This window comes from Pollicipes pollicipes, unplaced genomic scaffold (genome assembly GCF_011947565.3).
Source record: "Pollicipes pollicipes isolate AB1234 unplaced genomic scaffold, Ppol_2.1 Scaffold_6052;HRSCAF=7182_pilon_pilon_pilon, whole genome shotgun sequence".
NCBI lineage: Eukaryota > Metazoa > Arthropoda > Thecostraca > Pollicipedomorpha > Pollicipedidae > Pollicipes > Pollicipes pollicipes.
In genome coordinates this window covers 11,665,671-11,683,735 of record NW_023596805.1, presented here as the reverse complement: position 1 = coordinate 11,683,735, position 18,065 = coordinate 11,665,671, and the positions used below count along the sequence as shown (strand labels likewise).

At 50.9% G+C, this 18,065-nt stretch overlaps 1 protein-coding gene across 1 annotated transcript in view; it reads right to left on the bottom strand.

Annotated features, from left to right (window-relative positions):
- Window positions 1–1,762: 1,762 nt before the first annotated feature.
- LOC119104793 (uncharacterized) overlaps window positions 1,763–18,065 on the bottom strand; it is a 21,044-nt gene continuing 4,741 nt past the window's right edge. The window contains exons 3-5 of the mRNA XM_037228514.1: window positions 16,698–16,780; window positions 3,145–3,278; window positions 1,763–2,129 (exon numbers count right to left, since the gene is read on the bottom strand). Of these exons, the coding sequence (XP_037084409.1) occupies window positions 1,887–2,129; window positions 3,145–3,278; window positions 16,698–16,780 (460 nt within the window). The 3' untranslated portion in view covers window positions 1,763–1,886. The remainder of the gene's footprint in view (window positions 2,130–3,144; window positions 3,279–16,697; window positions 16,781–18,065) is intronic.

The following is an 18,065-nucleotide window of genomic DNA, read 5'->3' as shown; positions in this document are numbered from 1 at the left end:
GCCAAGATTCAAAATTTGGGACAGAAGGACCTACACACAAGCCACCCAATCGTGTTTCAGTGAACTTCCCTTCTGTCCCGTCCTGGTGACTCAATTGGTAAGGTCGCCTGCCTTTCCATCCACCCACCGTGGCGGGGCGGGTTCAGGTCACTTAAAGCGCGCTATTTGTCCTTGACAGGTCTGGCCCGCGGCTGGTGGCAGCAGGCCGATGGCAGGGCCCGGAGGGCAGGACGGACCGTGCCGAGCACTGCGGCACGTTCAACTTTCGCCACCGAATTCAGCCGTTGACCTGGGACGTGCGATCGAATGACGGGGGGTCAAGGCTCGTACAAGCACTGTCAACCGTGAGCTCTGGCCCCAGAAATCCATCCATCCAGGTTTGTTTAAAAAGCGTAGCGCCGAACACGCTGCCGTCCCGTTAATCACCACGCGTGAACCGGGCGACATGACCCCGCGACTCCGACCTCACCGCGACGACAGCCAGGCCGACTCGCCACACACTGCTCGTCGACATAGCTGCGACCGTAATGATCATTACCGCCGCCTCCGGCGTCCGCAGACGATGAATGGAGCTCTAAGCGCCGGTCGGTCACACGCGGCGGCGCTGTGGAAGTTCGCGAGAAGCCCCATATATCGCGCTTGTTTAGGGTCAGGAGACTGTAGCTCGAGGCGCTCGGGGATGTCACGCTGCCCACGTGAAAGTCGAATGGATGCAGTGTGGCAGAAATAACCCAGCGCCAGTCCCGGCGGACGCTTTGCACACAAGGCCTAGCGCCCTTATGCGCTACCTCAGGACAGCAGGGGCGAGAGGGTGGGAGGCGGATGGACCGGATTCGGGGCACGTCCAGACGGCCGCAAAATAGATCGCTGGGTATCACCTAGGGTCGCTGCAGGTACAGCAAGGCCGATCTGTATGTGTGGATGCATTTCTTCGGAGGCTCAGTTGTGTGATAGCTCGCTCGTTCATTCGTTCGACTACACTTCAGACAGCACTTTCAGAAAGCACCCTCCCACTGCATCTCACACTGCACTTTCACACTGCACGCCTTATTACAAAATGAGGTTGAGTTCTCACGCTGGAAATAATAGATCTTCAATATCACAATCTTCCAAGTAACCGCTTCATGTTACGAGAATCCTCAACGTTTCACGCCGGTGTTTATGTTAGAGTGACTGAGTGAAGGCAAAAATTACTGCTGAAACACAAACGGTGCGTGAAAATAAATATTTACGTAAAATATGGAATGACCGTTAATAACTTAGCGCTAAGGTATTTTTCTCGTCGGCGTTGTCCAGCTGACCTGGGCGTTCTCTAACACCTCAGCGTTCTCCAGCGCCGCCAGCGTACTCCTGTTCACTCGAGCGTTCTGCAGTCCCGCCGACGTTCTCCTACTCCCCTGAGCGTTCTCCAGCGCCGCCAGCACACTCTTGTTCACTCGAGCGTTCGTCAGTCCGCCGCCGTTCTCCTACTTCAGTGAGCGTTCGTCAGTCCCGCCGCCGTTCTCCTACTCCAGTGAGCATTCGTCAGTCCCGGCGGCGTTCTCCTACTCCCCTGAGCGTTTGTCAGTCCCGGCGGCGTTCTCCCACTCCCCTGAGCGTTCGTCAGTCCCGGCGGCGTTCTCCTACTCCCCTGAGCGTTCGTCAGTCCCGGCGGCGTTCTCCTACTCCCCTGAGCGTTTGTCAGTCCCGGCGGCGTTCTCCCACTCCCCTGAGCGTGCTCAGAGCGTTCGTCAGTCCCGGCGGCGTTCTCCCACTCCCCTGAACGTTCGTCAGTCCCGGCGGCGTTCTCCTACTCCCCTGAGCGTTTGTCAGTTCCGGCGGCGTTCTCCCACTGCCCTGAGCGTTCGTCAGTCCCGGCGGCGTTCTCCAGCTCACTTGAGCGTTTGTCAGTCTCGGTAGCATTCTCCCACCCCTCTGAGCGTTCTCAGTCCCGGCGGCGTTCTCCAGCTCCCCTGAGCGTCCTCCAGTCCCGCCAGCGTTTTTCTGCTTACCTGAGGTATGGCTCGAGCTCGGTATACTTGGTGTTGAGTTGCTCGATAGCGGAATGAGTCTCCTGGCCCACATGCCTTCATCTCCTCGTACTTGGCATGAGTGCGTCGGTTCATCTCAGTCAGCAGCTGGTACTCGCCCTGTCACGATACGGCAGAACGTCAGCAGCTGGTACTCGCCCTGTCACGATACGGTAGAACATCAGCGGCTGGTACTCGCCCTGTCACGATACGGTAGAACATCAGCGGCTGGTACTCGCCCTGTCACGATACGGTAGAACATCAGCAGCTGGTACTCGCCCTGTCACGATACGGTAGAACATCAGCGGCTGGTACTCGCCCTGTCACGATACGGTAGAACATCAGCGGCTGGTGCTCGCCCTGTCACGATACGGCAGAACGTCAGCAGCTGGTACTCGCCCTGTCACGATACGACGGAACGTCAGCAGCTGGTGCTCGCCCTGTCACGATACGGTGGAACATCAGCAGCTGGTGCTCGCCCTGTCACGATACGGCAGAACATCAGCAGCTGGTGCTCGCCCTGTCACGATACGGCGGAACGTCAGCAGCTGGTACTCGCCCTGTCACGATACGACGGAACGTCAGCAGCTGGTGCTCGCCCTGTCACGATACGGCAGAACATCAGCAGCTGGTACTCGCCCTGTCACGATACGACAGGACATGAGCAGTTGGTACTCGCCCTGTCACGATACGGCAGAACATCAGCGGCTGGTACTCACCCTGCCACGATACGGCAGAACATGAGCAATTGGTACTAGCCCTGCCATGAATAGAACATTAGCAACTGGTACTCGCCATGACGCAATCCAGCATTCCGCCAGCAGGTGGTACCTGTGAGGGGGGGGGGGGGTCGAGTGACCTCCGCGGTGCCCTGCCCCCACCAACGTGGGCCATTTCACCGCCGGTCTCTGTCAACGGAAACCGATCTCGGTTTTACGCGCGACAAGGCATTCCCACCACCACCTGACACTGCTTTCACCCACGTCTAAGTCACTACGTAAAACCGTACGGCGAAAGACCTTTGCACAGACCGGCGTCGAATCGCAGCGCCGGTGGGCAGACTCGAGCCCGCAGCCTCGCGGTTGCAAGCCCAGCTGGCTGCCCTGCCCGCGCCGCTGCGCGTGGCGTGTCTCACCGTGACGGAATCTAGCTCGCCCTGCAGGTACTGCTCCGTCTTGGTAAACATGTTGATCGCCAGTCGGTTGAGATTCGGGTCGTGCTGGACACCCGCTTCGAAGCTGCTCGTGCTGGTTGATATGTTGCTGGCGCCTGCGACCCAGATAAAGGCAATAATAACGGTAAGATATGAAATAAATGCGACCAGACGTACTGATAATAAGAACAAGTTAATAACTAACCAAAAACTAAAACACACCCTTAAAATGCCCTGCCGATAGCTGAAACAACAGGAACCAAGCGGACGCTATGCGATGCCTCATAGGTAACTGCGCACAAAACAATACAAACAACAACGCATGTTTGGCAGGCATAGTGGTGTGTACTGATCACGTCCGTGTGTCGACCGAGCGCGGCCATCGATGTCGCCACGCGGGTCGCGGCGTGACTGCCCCCTCTCCTCCCCCCCCCCCCCCCGGCGACGCGAGGCCGCCGCGCGCGGGTTCGTCTGCAGTGGGATGCGTTGTGTGCGCTACGACAAAAGGATGTGAAAATAACTTTGTCACAACGCAGCAAAACAGACTCAGAACGCGATGTGAGAAGTGCGTGACCTTAACACGAATGCTGGCACCGCGATTAATTTTTTTAAATTCGTTGGTGAGATGCGAAGTTTAATTTTCAGTCTATTTACATACAACATCCACAGTCCTCACGCCACATTCAAAACGCTGTATACCCAGCCTCACCTAAACTATGAGACACCCCAACCTACTGCTCCGCTGTTACCTCTTTCGTCGAGACGGCAGAATAAAATTACCGATTCAGTTAAAGCTGAACCACCGTTTCAGCATTTCATTTAACTCCATAACAAATAATCGCCATGGTCGACGTTTCAAACTACGTTTAAGGTTACGAGTGCTACCACACTCACTCGACACCATAAACACGGCTTTGAGTGTCGAGTGCTGTCAATATAACCAATGTTTGCTCTAAAACGTCGTTTAACCAGCGCCACATAGTAAATTGAGGATCGATAACACGGCATAACTCTAAAATTACGATGCGGAAAAACCAGAAGCTGAGGGCCTTTCTTGCTCATATATAGTGATCATATTTTACCAATGAATTCACATTCGAATGCCCCAATGTCGCCCCAATGCCCTAGTGTTACGCGAAAAATATACACCTGTCACTGTTGGTAAAACATAGGTTATAAACATAAATTTTAACTGGGCTTCCTTGCAACTTAAAACACGTTATGTTGCAGTTGGAGGTTACGCATTGGGTTTAAAACACGCGGGATGTACTTCTTAAGAAAAATGAAATGCCACGCCGCAAGTTTTCATGACCATCGAATGACCGATACATTACATGAAAACGGCATTCAACCCGCACTTGCGTTGGGCCGCCAGAGCACCTTGGCGGCACTCTCAACATGTGCCGCCAGGCATGCTCGCAAGCTCACCTCGTTCATTTCACGTGCCCAGGATTTTTGACATCACTTACTCCACTTTTGGCAGGACCGTCTCACAAACCGGCGGCTGTTTTCCAACAGGCACGCCGACCAAAGCCAGCAGACGGCACACGGGCATCCCCGTCCATACGTTTTGCTTATTGCTAACCGAACCAACTTCCGTGAAGACAGACATCATCCGCCATCCGACAAGGTGGTCAAGACCGCATGCAGAACGCAACATGCGCCTGTACCCTCCGGCAACGCTGTCAGTCCACTAACGCATCGATTTCCGGGAAACTCATCCCGAAGCGTGACAACCGCCCACGCATGTTTTTCCTTCACCCTGACGGGGACTACATGATCGCTGTCAGCCTCCCCCACCCCCCACCCCCCCCCCCGCGCGGACATGCGTTCCCGCTGCTCCCTGACGTGGCGCCGTGAGGAGGCCGGCTCTCAGCTGGACAATGGCGCTGTCTGCCCCCACCCCCCGCACACCGAGCGCCCGGCCGCGCGCGCCATGGCCGGCGGCATCGCCTGTCGCTCCCGGCACGCCCGGCGGCATCGCCTGTCGCGTTCAGCCGTCGGCAGTGCGTGACCCGGGGTCGGATGGGATGAGCGACTCCCAGCGGATGGTGATAACGCTGAGCCCCTGACAAGATTGGCTGGTGATCAGGTGAGCGGAAGTCCAGGTCGTCGGCAGCGTACGGCGGCGCTGAGGCCGATACCAGGGGCGGCACAGCAGGCGGGGGGGGGGGGGGGGGGGCAGAGGGGTAAGAGTATGTTTTTCCCGCTCAAAATTTTGGGGGCACCTCTTTTTCCCAAACTAGCAGGCATTGTAGCTACCCGTAGATTACCAATGTTCAGGTGAAGGAGGGCCCTTCATGACTGAGCTAGAGTAATCAATCGGACTAAGGCGACGTTTCTGTACATCAAGGGGCCGTTTTCTGGATCATGAGGCCGCCTTTATGAATGAGGTTGCTCCTGCACTAGATAAGTACGCTACATCTTATGTTAAGGAATGTCCTTTGCAGGCTCGATAGGGTCCTTTGCGATCCAGGAGGTTTCTGTTCTGAGTAAGAAACACCCTCCGTATTCAGGAGGTTCAATTTCTGGACCAGGGAGGCCTTTTCATGCATCGGGTGGCCATGGTTCCGGATCAAGATGTTTTGAGTTGTGCTTTCAGCAAAATGTTGTCAGTTTTTGGAAAACGAGGCCCTTTGGCTAGATTTGGAGGCCCCTTTGTGAATCGGAAGAGCGTCCTGTTCTGGATAAGGAGGCCTATATATGCATAGGAGACTTTTCTGGAACAGGTAGCCCTGTTTAGGGGAGCGAGGCCCTTTGTTGAACAGCCAGAAGGCCCCATTCTGGATTCTTAAATTGTCGACATTAATTTTGTTGGATATGATGCATGTAACAATTTGGTAAGAGAGCGCATGCCCTCAACATCCCTCCCCTTGAACACGACACTGCCTAGGAGGCCCCCTAGGGGTGAGCAGGGCCCATTTTAGCTAGGACCCTCGGAAAATCCTGCCCTTCCCCCCCCCCGCACTCAAATTCCATGGCGCCGCCCCTGTCATACACTGAAGGCTCGAGAGCACCGGTGACGGCGCCGTCTCTGGCACTGGGACTTTCGCAGTCGGAACGTCTGCGCGGTCATATAGCGCCCATAGCATGTACTTCAATCAAAACTGCTTGTTAGTTTCAAAAGACGTGTGATGCGGCACGCTGTCACGTGAGAGCGAAGGGTCGCTGACATTTGGCCGTTAGCGGCGCCCGATGCTTAGCGTTCCCGTGTGCACCCTTGAGGTGGTGGAGGAGACAAAGCAGGGACATGACATGACACCGCCTCGAAGCGACAGTTGCCGTTTGGGAGTTAACGACAAAATCAGCACCTGGGGTTGCACGACGTCATCTGTCCGGCACCCTGGCAAGAAGTGCAGCACCGCGGCAATCCGACCAGTAGCCACTGTTCTCAAACGCTAAGTCTAACCACCACGGAACCCTCTTTCAACTACCGTGATCATTGCTGCTGCACGGGGGCCAAACAAGGCTTCGGGGGTCACATCCCTACACAAAGTGGTGACACCCCTACAAGAGCGTTAGAAGCGTTCTTTAGAGCCTTCTCATGCCGTTTATGTGCGCATGCCCACATGTGTTTTGTTTTACCCCTCATCACTTTCCGTTGTTACCGACATGCTGTTTTACCTCACAGACTAATCAGAAGTGAAAGTCACTCACGTAGGCTGAGTGTCAGCTGATGTCAACTAAATGAATAAATAGATAGGACGTTCGATCCACTCAAACCAGTGGCCAGTCTGGGGTGGAGACCGAGTCGGCAAGAGAAACGATCCAGCGGCACGACAATTCGTGAAAGGGTCAGGGACGCAACAGCAGCACACATACCACGATAAGTCAGATCTCGGGTCCACGAACAGCGCTGGTCCCAAAGAACAGAGGCAGAGTCAACGCTGGGGCCGAAACAGGGTCAGCCAACACAGCTAGGGACCGAGACAGATCTAGAAATAGGGACTGGACCAGAGGTTGAGGAAAGCTACAAGACAGGAACAGAGACTCAGCAATGCCTCAAAGCGTCGCTCGTGTGCGCCAGCGCCGACGCCCAATTCCGCTCAACCACTTATGCACCACATACGCCGCGGCGTCGTCGTCATGGCAACGATGCCCATCGAGGACGCCAGAGAACCGACCAGATTGGCGGACGTCGTCGTGACGTCACCGCTGAGCCTTGCCGCCGCGGTACAGAGCGAGCCGTAGTGGCCTCTGGTCCGGCTCTTAAGCGTGTAAGTCCATCGGGGGAGAACCAGAGAACTAGCGGGAGGGAACCAACCAGTCATCAGGAGAGAACCAGAACGTGATCAGCTGACGGCTGTGTGTCAGCACCATATAACCAATCATGTATGCATAGTAGGCCGGGCCAGCAACGGAAATATTACGGATAACTATTGAATTAATTGACGCTATCTCATAACGAGCTTATATGAATCCCTGACACTTCAAAAAAATGTTTGGAGTTTGCCGTAACCATTTTGAAGCCCGTTTCTAATTTTGTTTTGGTTGAGACTTAAATCCAAGCACACACAATATTCCGAAGTTCACTGATTTTGTTTCGGAGTTCATTAAAGTCCATTTTCAGGCTCTCCGCGTGCTGTTTGACATTTCTTTTAAAAACTTGGCATAGACTATGTAGCCTTGGACACAGTCATGCAAAACCAAGTTCTTTCATGTAGAACTCTGAGATGGTTTGGTGCTCGCGCAATGAAAGACATGCTAAGCATGTAATTTGACGAAATTTATATGTGTACAATAATTAAACACATTCATCCAGTTACCACGAAGCATGTCGAATTAGTTTCGGTTGAAATTTTCGGTTTCGGTTTCGGACGCTAAAATGTTCAATAAAAAACGGATCCCAGATGCCAATTAGTGGCAAACGCCGGTCAATACTGGTCGACATATGGTGTCCACTCTCTATATGCACATTTAGGCTATGTCAGCCAGATCTGCGACTAAAAATTCAATGACGGTGCATCTTACTTATGGGTTAAAACGCATACAACTATTGCATGTCATTTCAGTTGAATTTAATGTTTATTCCACATCTTCGTTAAATATTTTCAGACACCCACCCGTAGAGTCTCTATCGAACGGATATATCGAGCGGATATATCGAGCGGATCGAGCGGATAATAGTAACGAAATTGCCCACTGCAGTTTCCTGGCTGCTGAGGCCTGCAGATGCGTCCTAAACGCGCTTAAAAGGAGAGTGCTCCACATTAGAGTCATTTTGAGGATCATTCGCTGCAGTTCACAGCCCTGCCCTTGTGATGACCCAAACTCCTCTGGTTTCTGAGCTACACACCGCCGAAGATGTGCAAGGTATTTCTGAGGAGACTATTTCAAGGTCATCCAGACATCCACGACACCATAATAATGTCATTTAGATACTGTCATTACACGGGTAATGCAACGTTCAGGACGAACAAAAAACTAATTGTCTAGCCGTTCACATCTGGCATTCGTTACCACGATTTTCAAATACAACGACCGCCAATTGGCTCTCAATCAATGTTGTGCAATGCGCGATGATGCATTCAAACAACGATTTGTTGAGGAGCGTATTTACTAAATAGCAAAACTGTGTTGTCTAGAGCAGTCTTTTCCACTCCAAAGTATACCAATAGGCATAAGTGAGCTAATTTCATCGGATCTCATGATTGCTTCAATATCTTCAAAACTGGAGCATTCCCCTTGAGCGGAATACCGTAGGCCAACTTCAAGCAAACCTGGTTGAAACAGCTTGGGAAAGGCACGCATATTTTGTAGCATCGGTTCGGTCTCATCCTGCAACAAATGACACGTATCGAACGCCCACTGCCTAGCAAGCATATGAAAATATCTTCAAAGCGAAAGTGTCTGTACGAAGGGATTGCACTTGGACCACTCATGTGAATGGAAAGACATGTTGAAAAAAGCATATGTTGAAAAAAGCATTGCAGCTAGACATTGTTTCTTTCGAGCACATCAAAGGTTAGAACAGTAAGCTGGCATAAATGTAAATACAGAACGGGTGGTTCTACGGAAGGTTTAAAACGAGGTATGAGCATCACGGATGGAATGATTGATGGGACTCTCGAACACGCCCTGTGTCTAAGTAAAAAACGTTTCGATCAGTTAACTTTCTGGCCGTCGTTAGATGTTACGGAGTCCTGCGAAGGACCGGATGGTGCTAGGCTATCAGCCATGTATGGGTCACAACCCGAATTACTTCCTTCGGCTCGCTGGGATTCGAACCAGGATCTCCTAACAGCGAGTCCAGAGCTCTACCAACTAAGCAACCCGGGAACAGGACCCAAGAACGCCGACGGCCGGAGCGTTAACCGGTCCAAACGTTATATGCTATAACACACCAGACGAAGACGACAGTCCGAACAGTTATTCCATCCGAGAATGGGTGGTCCCAGCAAGCCGGCCTAGCAACCATGAAGCCGTGGTTCACCCACGTCACCAATCGCCGAGCATTTTCCGACGCCAGGAGCGCTGAAGACGAAACTATCGCCAGACGCGGTTATGTTAACAATGTACAAGGTCGCTTACACATGGGTTAAAGGTCACATCTGTGTGAATCTGGCACGACACCATCCAGATATGGTTGATGGCGTCGGTGTCGATTGTATTCTTTTGGGTGGGCCACTGCCCCCCCCCCCCCCCCCCAATGTTCGATTTGGCCTCCAACGATGAGTTTGTCCCCTCCCCCAACCTGCTAGAGCCAAAGTACAAACAGGGCAGCACAAGTGGAAATTACATCGATTTTAAAGAAGATTTCTAATAATTTTTTTCACAGTTTAAAGGACAAAGAGAATGCAAATTGCGACGTTATATTCAGTTGAATGCAGCTGACAGAGGTGTTTGCTTGAACATTTTCTACTTTTCCTGCATGATGCACGCTTTTAGTTACGCGATAATCATCTTGTTGACTCTGACATCGTTTTATGCTATTGTCTCAGTGTTTTGGCATTATTGCATGCTACTTAAACATTCAGACTGCAGCAAGTTGCGTTATTTTGCCACGATGCGATATGATGTCGTATCGGAAATCAAACACAAACCGGTCAAATATTGCCGCTCAGAAACGTGAGCACACTTTTATCAGACTACGTTCGAAAGAACCCTTGCAATGTGCCAAACTCCAATTCGACGTGAAAACTCGATGAAGCAGTTATGAAAGCTTGACGATCGACACCAGCCGACTAACGCAACAGCGGCAGTCGTCCGACAATGACCACCAAAACAGCATTAGCCGAGTCGACCATGACGAACCTGAAACCATGAAAATGAAAACGAACCATGAAAAATGAAGCTTAGGTTTCCGTGGCAGCGTTTAATGATCGCACACGTCAACTTATGCTTTTCACTCCCAGTACCGCGCACGTCCAAAAACGCCTGAAGCCAGATAACACCGACCATATGTATACTACCGAAACATGGTTTCGACGATCGACGCCAAACAAAATAATGATGCCCAACGACAAAACTATACGCCGAGGCAGAGCAAAGGATTAGAGCAGCGCTATAGATTCCCTCTCAATTGGGTGTGAATCAAACTCCATTACGCTGAGAGGAAAATGGGTGGTTAAATTAGGAAGAAACTTATTTTAGTGCGACGACACCAAAAATACGTGTCGTCTAAAAAAGCTAGGGCTTCTCACTCGGCCTCACCCCCTAGCCTATTTTGCGCGGCTACACCCCTGCGGTCGAAGCTCGACGACGGTGACGCGTGATTGATTCGCGACCACATGACTCCGGCGTCAGGTCTAGGATTCAGGACCTATTTCCCAAGCAGCGACAAGGCCGGGGCCCGCGACTAACTGCGCCATTGAAACATTCCCCGGACTGCGTTCTGCATGTCCTGAAGTAGCTACACGTCTGTAGCGTTTAAAGGTGCTTCTTTCAGAAATGTTGCCGTTTTCATCCGCTTACCGACTCCCATCTAATATTAACAGAGACCGACGCCATGCAGGCCGCGAGACTGCAAGACCGTGCCCCGGGGTTTTTGTTCTACGGCGAGCACGCGCGCTTGAGAGCTCTCGTGCTCCAAGCTATGTCAAGTAATTGTTCCACTTCTCGGCTCTGGGCAAAGGCTGAACCTTTCCAGACGAGTAACCAGTTGCTGAGAAGCCGGCGCGCCCTGCAACGCCTTTACAATAAACCTACATTGTGCGTGGTGTTGACATTATGGTCGTTTCATTTGCCACGCATTCGAACCGAAGCGGGTTAAAGTAGCTTTCTCTTCAATCGCACAACAGCTCGGGACAGTGTCTCTGTGAATCACAGGTGGCTGGCTAGCCGTGTTTGATGAACCGAAGCGGGTTACAGTAGCTTTCCCCTCAATCGCACGACAGCTCGGGACAGTGTCTCCGTGAATCACAGCTGGCTCGCTAGCCGTGTTTGAGGAAGCGAGCGGGGTGAGCTATCATCAAGACCAGGGCATGTGCCTAAGCGTTTTGGGGAAAGGTTCAGAACCATTTTCTGAAATGATGAGTGGAGGAGTGCTTATGTTTTGTTTGACATTAGCTGAAATACCTATGGTTTACTGCTGACATTTTTGGATCGTCGAGAAGCGTCATATACACGGAATGCAATGCCAGATATATTGTGGACACTTCCTGTCGATACATAAAGATATACAACAAAACACTACAGAACCACATAATCGTAAATTGTAAACATATTTCACTTTCCGGTTTGCAACAGAGAAGTACAAGTGCACCCCTTCAGATTCACCAAATAAGTACGTTTATACGAAGCTGATGCAAACTGCCAGCCTTTCACGTGTTACTGCTGTTGCTACGCACATGAGCTTACAAAAATATGTGGTAAGTGTTGTTCGCACGCACGCACGTACGCATGTACGCACGCCCGCACGCCCCCGCCCGCACGCCCGCACGCACGCACGCACGCACGCACGCACGCACGCACGCACGCATGCATGCGCATACACCCACACGCACACCCCCACCCCCCCCACCCCATATATATATATATATATATATATATATATATATATATATATATATATCCCTGTAAGGGAAAGTCAGAAAACAGAACAGAAGTGGACTTTACCCGAGAAGTTTCTCATAACTATCCTCTTATGGCGACTTCCAAGATCGGCCTCCCGAAACATTTTGAGAAATCGACACCCGTGGTTAAAGGTGACAACTACGCGTAGTGGTGTCAACTTGTACCCTTTCCGGGTACGCCCCCCCCCCCACATCCAGAACTGACTTGAGCCCCTCAATGCTCTTTCTGAGTCCCCCCCCCCCACACCCAATGCATATGAGCAAAGAGGAAATACCGGGCCAGTGAAACACAGCAAGTGTCCGGACTGCTGGTACACAAGGTACATAAACGCACCGCTATCAATATCATCATCATAATCATTGACAGAACAATTTTGGAGCCGACTAAATGTACTTTTAATTCTTTTTTCACATAAGGGGCGCAAATAAAAGTGGCAAGCGTCAGGGGAGAAATTAGGATTTGAGGATGGCTTAGGTAAGCTTTATTGGCTCAGCCCCCCCCCCCCCCCCCCCCACCCCTCCCCAACCCGCTTTAAGGAAGTGACACCTATGACAATGCGATTCACGCAACGCATCGTTGGTAATGCGTAATTAATAACGAAAGATCATAGTACCCTTCCAAACGGCGACATGCCAATCGGAAACGAACTCCCGCTCTGATTCAAACATGCGCAACCTTTGCTGGACGTCGCAGTCTCACGCGCATGTACTCATGACGTGTGTCCCATCCCTTCACCACAGATGCTGCCTCTATGTCAGTCTGCCCCTCCCCCCCCCCTCCCCTCATTCTTCTGCCTGTGTAAACACTGAGTACGGGGGCACCATGTGACCCGCAGTCTCCAGCTTTGTGACGCCCGGGGACGAAGCCGATGGCGACTCGCTTATAAAGTCTGTCGAGCAGGCGATACGGTCGTTGTGGTTGGTGGCATCACAGCTGTTGTCGGTCGAATGGTGTGGCCATACCTCGGTTTGTTCCCGATCTCACCATCGAACGGTCCTGACCGGGGCTTCTTGACGCATCTCCTCGACAGACTCAGCGAGCACGGCGAGATCGATGACTCCCGAGTAAGCCCCGACTAAGCGCCGGACTTACAGAGCCAAATCTCGTGAGCAGCTGGACGCAGCGGAACAAAATGCGGATGCCACTGAAAGGCGGACTGGGCGAACGTGGAATTGATGCAAGCCACTACGTGTCTGCTTGGTTCGAGATTGAGTATCACCCGCATTGCCAGGACTCCCCAAAAATATGACCCGCAGCGACCACGTACTAGAGATTTGCCTCCGTCCGTACAACGCAAGACGCGACCGGCTTCCCGACGCGATGGACAACAAAGCTCATTCATCCGGCCGTGCCTCCCAATGCTCTCGAAGAGATTCCCCAAGAAGCCTCGGCCCCAAGTGTCCGATGCCGAGATCCCGGCATATACCGAGGCGTGGCCATACGGTTGGCCGGCATCAGCTGTGACGCCACCAACCATAATGATCGTATCGATTGGTCGAAAAACCCTACAAACGAGTCGCCATTAGATACGTCACCGAGCGTCACAGACCTGCAGAAGGCGGGTGACGTGATACCCCCGTACCCAACGCACACACAGACAGAAGAACGAGGAGGGCAGCGGCGGTTCTCAGGCTCAATGCCCGTCATAATTGGAACAGCTGATCAAATTCCTGCGATATGCATCACAAAATGCGCTTCGTGCTTAAGGCTTGCTGTCAGCGGCTTGAACTGGCTATTGACCAACTGTGGTCTGCTGATGTCACGATTTACGCGGACGCACTCAAGATACGAAAACTCCAATGGCCGTATTATTTTAGACTTTGAGCACAATATGGGCATTGCGTGGGAGATAATTATGATGTTTCTATGACGTCATATATCTTTGGGAAGCTTCATATCAGGCGGCGCGAAACAGTCCGCACAAGTTGGCGCGCGTCTAGCTCAGAAACAAGGGGCCATATAGAGGTCATATAACTATAAACTGCAGAGGACAATCCTGAAAATGTCTTTCTCGGTCCAAAGCCCCATACAAACGTAGAGCAGTCTCCTTACGTTTCGGGCGGCAATAGGACAGGACAGGACAGGACAGCACAGCACAGCACAGCACAGCCAGCCCAGCCCAGCACAGCACAGCACAGCACAGCACAGCACAGCACAGCACAGCACAGCACAGCACAGCACAGCACAGCACAGACATGACAGAACGGGACAGGGTGGGACAGGACAGGACAGCACAGGACAACACAGGACCACACAGGACAACACAGAACAGCATAGCACAGCACAGCACAGCACAGGAAAGGACAGGCTGACGAGGAATGATACAAGCGCCGAATTGCGGACCATAACGTCCAAAACAACTGAAGCCGTTCTCATCCCACGGTTTGGAATGCATGGTAAGTTTGGCCGTGACCACCACTTATTAAGATCATTTCATAATTCATAATTCAAAAGTTAGCATTTGTATCAGTTTATTTTCGTCGCCGTCACTGTGGCTTCACGATATACTCAGCTGCTGAAGCTTTAGAGTGTCACCTGGCTCTCATCCTGGCAGGAAGGACGGGCGCTGTGGGGAACAAAACCCCGCATCTCTGGTTTCCCAGGCGCGCGATGGTGGAAGGGAGAGCCCCACATTTCTATGGGGGGGGGGGGGGGAGGGAGGGGAATGAGATGAAATAGCCACTTTGAAGATCATTCGGCGCAGTTCACAGCGCTGCCCTTCTTAAGACCTAAATCCCTCTATCTCCTGGGCTATACGCCCACGAAGATGTGCACACCATTTAGTGCAGGCCATTTCAAGGCCATTCAGGCACGCATGGCACCATAGCTAGGTCGTTAAAATCCTGCCACCCCACAGGTCAGGCGGCGTTCAAGGCAAAAAGGAGATTATTGTCGAGCCGCCGAAATCTGACATCCGTGAGCACGATTCCGAATAGAGGGAAGGTCAATTGGGACTCAAGCAATATTGAGCAGGCTATGCAATTTGAAATCACGAATGACGCTTTCTGCCGCGTGATATAAGAAGTTGGACATGATTGGTGATTATTACGAAAAAAGACTTGTGAAATAATTTGCCAATAAAGCAATAACCGGGAATGTGAATGCAAAGAAACATTTAATGCTCACCAATAAATATGCAATAACACCACGCGGAAGGGCCAAAATACAAGTACATAACAATATTTGCCTCAGTAAACACTTTCAGCCCGTTTCGCCATCTCTCGACGAATATGAAGTACTACAAGTAAGTTGCAACTTTGCATAGGTAGTTTTGCAGTACCTTAGCTCCATAAAAATGTTCTATGATGCAATCAAATAATGGCACATTAGGAAGAATATTTACTTAATAGAAACGATGTGTTCTCTAGAGCAGCCTTTCACTTAAAGCATACCAAAAGTCATAAGTGAGTATATTTCATCAGATATCATGCCTGTTTCATTATCTTCAAATGTGGACCATTCCCTTAACAGAGAGTGTTCCACATTTGTATGGGATTTTGAACTGAAATAGCCCTTTTGAGGATCATTCGGTGTAGCTCACGGCCCTGCCCTTCTAAAGGCCTAAACCGCCCTAGTTTCTGGGCTAAACGCCCGTGAAGATGTGCAGACTATTTCGGGGAGACTATTTCAAGGGTCAACCAGGCCCCCATGACGCCATGATAACGTTAGTAAAACCCTGTCATTCCATTACCTTTGCGGCGATTAAGGCCAACGAAAAATTGTGGAGTTGTTCAGATCTGAGCACGTAAGCACGATTTACGGACATAACGGCCGTCAATTGGCTCTCAATCAATGTTGTGCAAGTTACGATGACGTAATCAAAACAACAAAACAAAACAACAAAACAAACGTATTGAGGAACTTATTTGCTCCACAGAGATACTGCGTTATCCCCAGCAGTCTTTTCCACCTAAAAGTATACCGATAGTTATAAGTGAGCTTAGTTCGTAATGCCTGATGCTTGCTTTAATATCTTCAACTGTGAATTATTCCCTTTAACGCAGACGCGTTAACTACCGCACTGTGTGTACCATTGTACATTAATCTGCTGGCCCCCACCACCTGCTGCCCATGATCTCACAGGGTCGCCGGGTCCCAGCTATGAACACTAACAACCACGTGCGCACAGCTGCGCTCGCACCCTACCCATCCCCCCCCCCCCTCACCCCACCCCGGGCTGAAAGAGGCCAGGAAGCGGTGTACCGCCGCCGTCTGCCGGTCAGGCCTCGGTTCGAAAATGGGACTTTGAACGTAACATGGCGAGGGTTGGCGAAGTGGCATGGATAGGCACAAGTGCCCATGCTTTTGAGTGACACGACCCCTTCTTTAGGTTATGTAACCTTAATAAAGTGTCTTATATATGGTCATTGCATTGCCAGACCTGCCCCCACAAAGGCATAGTGAGCCCAGCCAAGCGTACAGACAGCTCCCTTGTCCTTGGAAGGAGTTGGCACAAACTCTGGCCTGCACCCTTCCCCCCCCCCCCCCTCCCTCCTCATGCAGAGTCCGGTCCTACTCACCCCGCCTGGGCGAGTCAGTCAGCTCCGGCGTGCTGGTGTCATCTGGCCGCCTGCAAGGTGACCCACTGGCCTTGCCATGGCACCTGTGTGCTGCAGAGAGAAAAAGAGCTCAGCCATGGAACATGTACTTGTTGTTTATGTGATCTATCAGTAATCTATCAGCATTTGGTGCTTTTCACACAAATGCCAGTGAAAGGTCAGCAAAGGCAATCCCTTTGAACAAGGCAATCCCAGCACTTTGACAGAAATTTAGTGCAGCTCAGAGCAACTGGTCACTTGCTCCTGCCTTCCTTTCCCCAAGAGCACAGAACCCCATCAGAAGGCTTCTAGTCTCCTCTATTGGATAAATGAAGGATTAATGAAAATTATTTCTATAAGAGACAGAAACCATTTGCATGAAACCACAGTGAATCTAAATGGCTGAAAACAGAAAGATTAGGGTGATAAGGATGTGAATGAGTGGGCTCACATAGGGATGATTTTTATTAAATCCAAGGCTTGTCAATACTTTACCTTACATACCAACTTACACTAGCCTGGGCACTCAAACCCAAACCTGCACTGATTTTTCTCTCCATTCTATTAGCTCAGTTAGGTTAGTACATCAACTGACTATCCTGACATTTGCCGAGGGGGCTTCTTCTTCAAAAGTCAGAACTCTCCTGACATTGGTGTAAAGAGGCTTCAAGTTGCTTTGACACACTACACATATTCTTCTCTTGCTAACAGCAACTCAGTCAGCAAAACATCCATCCACTGCTCATTGATGCCATATTATGCTGAATCTCCATACCATTTACTGTGAAAAAATGTTTCAGAGTATTTCTGCCAGCAAATTGCCTTTGCAAAATCACGACTCCTTGAAAGGTAGGCTCTCTTAGCATTGAAAATGGTGTCAAATGTCACCGCACTTGAAGAGCTCAGATTTATATCACATGCAATTGGAGCATGAAATAAAAACAACCTGGAATTGCTTTGTCAAGTTACCTTTATCAGTAATCATCAGAACTTTGATATAAATCGTGACTTACCGCTGTCACAACAACAGCTTATGTATGACACACCTGTCTAGCGGAAATTACGGAGTCCAGGCGGCCTCCGACTCCCTACCACTGCTCGAGTACTGTTTTCCAACATTGCTCCTCGCAATAACAACATCATGAGTTCGAAACAAAAGCGCCAAATATGAAAACCCAGAATAATGATGTTCTATGTCGCCAATGTGAGCAGCGTTGGGCAAATTAATTCGTCCCCTTCTAGCGTGAGCAATAGATAGCGCAATTTATTGGACAGCTTATGTCCGACGCTTGAAGAATTGCACGTACCGTGCACTCCAGTCAGTCGGTATTGTATTGTTAACCTCAGTAG